General features: G+C 44.9%; 1 protein-coding gene across 2 annotated transcripts in view; it reads left to right on the top strand.

Annotated features, from left to right (window-relative positions):
* The first annotated feature begins 618 nt into the window (after positions 1-618).
* PPP2R5A (protein phosphatase 2 regulatory subunit B'alpha) overlaps positions 619-6,000 on the top strand; it is a 69,911-nt gene continuing 64,529 nt past the window's right edge. Inside the window, exon 1 of one of the 2 annotated variants that reach the window (XM_065936248.1) lies at positions 619-1,555. In XM_065936248.1, coding sequence (XP_065792320.1) covers positions 1,366-1,555 — 190 coding nt within the window. In that variant the 5' untranslated portion in view covers positions 619-1,365. The remainder of the gene's footprint in view (positions 1,556-6,000) is intronic. The other variant, XM_065936247.1, reaches the window with a different exon arrangement.

Below are 6,000 nucleotides of genomic sequence, written 5' to 3'. Positions count from 1 at the left end.
TTGTTGCTCCACCCCTTTCCAGTGACGTAACACTTGGCACGCCTTCGCGCTCCCGCCCTCAAGCGCCCCACCAGTCGCTTCAGCTCCTTATTGGCCAGCAGAGAGGGGAGGAAAGGGTACGAGCCTTCCCTTTTGCTCTCTAAACTCCCTACTCTAGTTTCCCGGTCTCCTCATAGGCTGTCCACGTACCCATCGCCTTGAGCTGTCGCGCAGGCGTGCACGTATGCTCGCTGCTGGAGCGGCACCTCCCCTCTAGCCTTCAAGAGTTACGCCATTGTGACGTAAGAGGGGCACTCCGCTAAGCCGTCTTCACTTACGATTGGCTGTGGCCGAGGTCCGTCACGTAACGACGCCCCCTTCGCTCCGCCCGACCTCCCAGTTTGATAAGACCTTGCAGGAGGCCACGCCTCAGCCCGTTGGGCCGCTTCGCCTTGCGATTGGTTGAGGGAGCTGGCATGCTTTCCTACCTCCCACCCCGCAACTCCATCCCTAGCTTCCGAGAGGCTGGCCGGACCCCGCGGAAGTTGTCAGTCAATCTCTTCCCTCCCCCATCCCCCCCCGAGGCCCCGCCCCCGGTCCGCGCGCCCCCAACGCGCGCGCGCGCACACGCTCGCACTCCCCCTGCAGCCGCCCGCCCCTCTCCTCTCCCAGCACCTTCTCAAGTTGTAGCGGCCGCTCGCCAGGGGTTCTCTGTGGGCGGCGGAAGGGCGCGTGGGGGAGGGGGTTCGGACCGCTGGGCGCTTCGAGGAGCGAGTGTGTGTGTGTGTGTGTGTGTGTGTGTGCGCGCCCGGGGCCGGGGCAGCGGGTCACCGCCCCGGGAGATGAGGGGTCGGCGCTGACAGGGAAGAGCGCCGGCGGTGGAGACAGCGGCTCGGAGGGCCCCGCGATGGCAGCGCCTCGGGAGGAGGCTCGAGGCAGGGCGGGCTGCCCTGGCAGCGGCCACTGAGGTGCTGGCGGGCCGGCCGGCCGGGGACCCGGGCCGCCAGGGACGAGAGGCGCGTTCGACGTCCGCGCCCTCGCGCCCTCGCCTCAGTTGTCTGAACTTCGGGCTCCTGTCCACCCGCCCTCGGAACTCGGGAGTCAACAACTTCTTCACACACCACCCCCCCTCCGCCCCCGCCAGCCCCGGGGAGCTCGCCGAGCGGCGGGGACCGGGAACCTCCGGCCCTGAGATGTGGCCGTGAGGCGTCGGCGGGCGGCGAGGAGAGAGCTCGGCGGGCACCCGGGAGCGGGAGGGCGGTGCGGCCGGGGGGCACGGGGCGGAGGGGCGCGAGCTCCTCGGCGCCTCTCCCCCGCCTCCTCCTCCTGCCGCTGCCCGTTCCGTGCAAGCAGCAGCCCGAGCTGCCAAGCGCCAGGGCCGCGGAGATGTCGTCGTCGTCGCCGCCGCCGCCGGCGGCGGGGGCTGCCAGCGCCGCCATCTCGGCCGCCGAGAAAGTGGACGGCTTCACCCGGAAATCGGTGCGCAAGGCGCAGAGGCAGAAGCGCTCGCAGGGCTCGTCGCAGTTCCGCTGCCAGTGCAACCAGCCGGAGCTGCACCCCTTGCCCCAACTCAAAGGTAGGTAACCTCCGAGGGCGCAGCCCGGGGAGGAACGCACGGGTTCTCCTCGGCGCCGCTGGAGTCTTTGCTTTCTCGGGGGCGGGAGGTGGGGGGTTCCTTCTGCCCACATGGGGCTCGCGTTCCCCAAGCTTCCTTGGCGTCCTCCCACCCTCTTTATGATTTCAGACAGGTTGGATGTTTTAAAAGAGTCTTGCTTTTTCTCCCCCCTCACTTATCTGGGTTCACTTTAACTCTTCCCTTCTTGGAGGAGGCCAGCACCCCTCCCTCCCCACCTGCGCGCTCGGGTCCTGCCCTTGGGATTGCAACTCTCCTCCTGAGTTCGGAGGGGTAGACTTTTTTTTTTTTCAATCTTTTTCCTCGAATCTTGCCCTTCCCTATCTTGTTGTAACAACCTGTCTTACGTTCCGACCTTCACTTTTCTGAGACCTGCCTCCTCTTTTCGGCCTCTCTTAGCTAATCTTTTGCTTTCCCACTTATAAAGCGTCTTTGCGCACACTCTTTTACTTCTCTCTGATCTTTCCAAAGAGTCTTAGGAGCAGGAATCCTAATGCGTACACCGGTTAAGAGTTACCTGCCTTAAGATTGATTTATAAAGAAAAAGCCTAAAAATCTGACCAGGGTAGTGTCTTACTTACTGGGTCATTAGATTTAAATGTTACTCTTTAGCCCAAAGAATGGGAAGATTTAAAATATTGTCTGAGAAGATACACACGGTAGAGTTGGAAAAGTATTAAGGAGTAGGTCGTGGTGCCTTGCAATGGAATGGGAACTTGGTTCGCCAAGCAGTGATTCCAGGGACTGTGTAGGTTTGTACAGTAATTCAAATTGGTGTCTCTGCCTAATGCCTCACAGGAGAACTTGGCACTCCTTCTGGCTCCCTTACTTTTCCCACTAGGTTTAGAGGATTGAAAAAAAAAAGAAATTGGTTCCTGCCGTTCTAGTTTATTTTTTGTGGATTACTACCTTTTAATTTTATAATTTTAAGGTCTTTGCTTTTTATGAGGTAGACATTGTCATGGAACAAGATGATAATGGTTCTAAACATTTGAATTTCTTTTTTCTGGAAAAGAAACCTGATTGAAATCTAGATCATCTGTTTTGCAAGACCAGGAAATAAAGTTTCTGTTCTTCAATAGATAATGTTCAGGAGGTTTTTCGATCAATTTAAAAGAGCTCCAGCATCCGGTTCGAGGCCAGCTTGGTTCTGATTTGTCTTTAGGCCTAGGAATCCACTCTTGGTTTGGCCAGGAGTCTAGAGAAAACCCCAGATCAAATCACAGTTGACCTGCAGTAACTTTGGAGCCCCATTCACATCTTACATTACCCTGCTTCTTGGGGTGCTTCTAAGCATCCCACCGCCAGAATCAAACTGGCTTCTGAAAGAAAGTTTTATTTAAGATGAGTAGCCTGTGGTACTGTGTTTATGATTTGCTCTTTAGTATACAAAAATTGTTCAGACGTACATATCATAGCCTACAGTAGACCACGATGGTAGATGTTGCCAAGACTTTAATTCTTGAGTGATGTCATAGCTATAAAACAGTATTATCGTACTTGTTAGGACATTGAACTGCTATTCATGAATTTTAAATTTTAAACTTAACTAAAGCATCATAGTTATTTTTACATTATTGGGTTTTTTCCCCATTAAATTGGCAAATTATTTTTGAAGGTTTGGTGCTAGTGTTAGTGTTTTTCTTTCATATGTCTTTGCTTTTCAGTAAGATATTGTGGTTCTTTATATTTTTTTTTCATTTTTTATTAATTTTTATTAGAGTATAGTTGCTTTACAATATTGTGTTAGTTTCTAATGTACAACAAAGTGAATCAGTTCTACATATACCCTCTGTTTTTTAGATTTCCTTCCCATTAAGACCACAGAGCACTGAGTAGGAGTCCCTGTGGGTTCTCATTATCTGTTTATTTTTTACATAGCAGTGTATATATGTCATGCCCAGTCTCCCAGTTCATCCCACCACCCTCTTCTCTGCTTAGTGTCCATATGTTTGTTCTCCACATCTGTGTCTCTATTTCTGCTTTGCAAATAAGTTCATCTTATATTGTCCTTTTATATATAATATTTATTTGTATTTAATAAAAATAATTGAATTTTAAACCTATATTGATAGTTACTTTAAGCCAGGAGATCCAACCTTAATATATTTTGCTTTTAAAAGCCTAGCAAAAATGCACAGTAATCATCTAAGTTATATGGTGTATAGTTCAACAAGTTGAAGGTGCCATTAAATGTTTTATTTATAGTATTTTGCTCACTAGTAGAGAAAAAAATCGAAATTTTAGATTTAATCTATGTGTTTCACATGAAAATATAGTATTCTTTATAAGGAAATTTATGTATTCAGGATAAATTTATGTAAATTTAATTGAGGAATGAGATTCTTACTTAGATTACCCACTAATAGGAAAAATGACTTTTACTCCAGTTGCCAAAATGCGTGAAAAGTGGTTTTTTAAAAATTCAGTTGCTTCACTTAGTACTTTGGCAGTGTCCTTGATACCACATGTTGTGTGCTTTTTCTGTCAGTAGTAGTTTTTTCCATTTGTGGCCTTTACAAAAACCAGTGGAAAGCCCTGTAATATGTGTATGAAAGAGAATTTTTCTTCCTTCTCTGAAATAACATCTTACAGTGGAGTGATTCAGATATTTGTGGGCATCCAAGATCTTTTCAGTGTTTATACCAACCTGCTTATGTTACACTTTGTCCACATGGATCTGAGCTGGAAAGGTGCCAGCTATTTTCCTCAAAGCATACTGTGGGTAAAGATTAACAAAATAACCCCATTTTTTCCTCTAAAGAAGTTTATTTGTGCAAAATAACTTAGTAATGGTAAAAATGGTAAAAATGTTCAGAGAAAATTCTATTTTATTAAAGAAAATATTTTAAAAACAAGCCATGTTTAAAAGGAGTTTTTAAAAATGAGAAACTGTTATGTAGGCCCTCAATCTGCCTTGTATAGCTTAAAAACAATTTTTTTCCAAAACACTTGAAATTTGTTACGTTAGTTCTATAAGTTCCTCTGAGAACTAAGTATGAGAAAATAAAAGTAGGGACATTCTATTAATCATCTCTCTGTATTTATATTTACATTAGTATTGTCCTTAATTTTTCTACCTTAAAATTTTCCGCTAGTAACCAACAGTTAGGAAACGTTTAACTTTCAAAAAGAATAATAACCTGTTAATGGTAAGTTTTTCTGTCTGTTTAACCTGTTTTGTGTCTCTGAAAGAATTGGTTTGGTTAGAATAATAGATGTTGTACAGTTATATAACAGCATTTTTAAATTATTTTATACTTTTCCTTACATTTGTAAATTATAAAAATAATATCAATCATAATAAGTGAAACAGTCCAGAAAGTTGTATAATACCTAATCCCGGCTATCTGTTTCTTTTTCGCACCTACTGAGGTAATGTTGTGTGAGAATCCACTACCCTGTATTTTTACAAAAATTACATATCATTGTATCATCCCAGCAACTCTGTGCAAGACCAATATTATTCCCAGATGTGATGTTGAGACTTAAAGAGCTTAGTTTCAGGCCTGTGATTATTTCTCTGGACGGCAGTTGACACTGGCACCCAGGTTAAATGATTTCAGTATTTTTGCTGTTAACCTGCTTTATGAACATTTGAGCAGGATGATAATCAAGTTGGGTCATTGGGGTCAGCCCTGGGTCAAAGGTAAACGTTTAATCTTTCTGAGTTGCTTTCCTTATCTGTAAAATGGGGATAAAACCTTCTATCTCCCTAGGATTGTGGAGTTTATGCGAAATAATGTAATTGGTGCCTAAAAATAGGCAAAGAATATTAGTTCCCATTCTCTTGATATTTGGAAATTCAAAGTATTTTTTAAATGAAGGGTTCACATAAATAGTACAACTTTGCTAGTGTAAAGTATTAATTATTTGTAATCACATCTCAGATATGATTTATGTGCACTGAGTGAAGCCACACATCAGCATAAGTGTGGATATGGAAATAGGGTAGACTGACTTTTAAATGTTGAATGCTATAGTTAGAAGTTTTTTTTATCAAGCAAAGAAATTGAATTAACCAGTAGAATTACACAGGTGTGCGTCCCTCATAGGAGACAGACTGTAAATGGCAAAGAACAGAATGAAACTGGTGTTGAGATTAAAGTCCCCTTCAGATGAGGTAAAGAATTTCCCAAATTTCCTCAGTTTCTTGGTTGTTACATTCTTAAAAGTTGGGTCCTCCTGGAGGTATTGAGGCTTGTAATAGTGGTGTTCATTTGAAGTGTTCCCTTATCTATAGGGAACATTTTTTGTTTTTGTTGTTGTTTTTCTTGATATATGTGGTCGCAAAGAGTTGGACATGACTGAGTGAACTGATGTGGTCTTTTAGGGTATCTGGTACAAGAGCACTGACGTGATTTGAAATTTCCTAACTAATGACTTTT

This window comes from Muntiacus reevesi, chromosome 5 (genome assembly GCF_963930625.1).
Source record: "Muntiacus reevesi chromosome 5, mMunRee1.1, whole genome shotgun sequence".
Lineage (NCBI taxonomy): Eukaryota > Metazoa > Chordata > Mammalia > Artiodactyla > Cervidae > Muntiacus > Muntiacus reevesi.
Note: the sequence above shows the minus strand (reverse complement) of the source record. Positions and strands in the feature narration are given on the sequence as shown.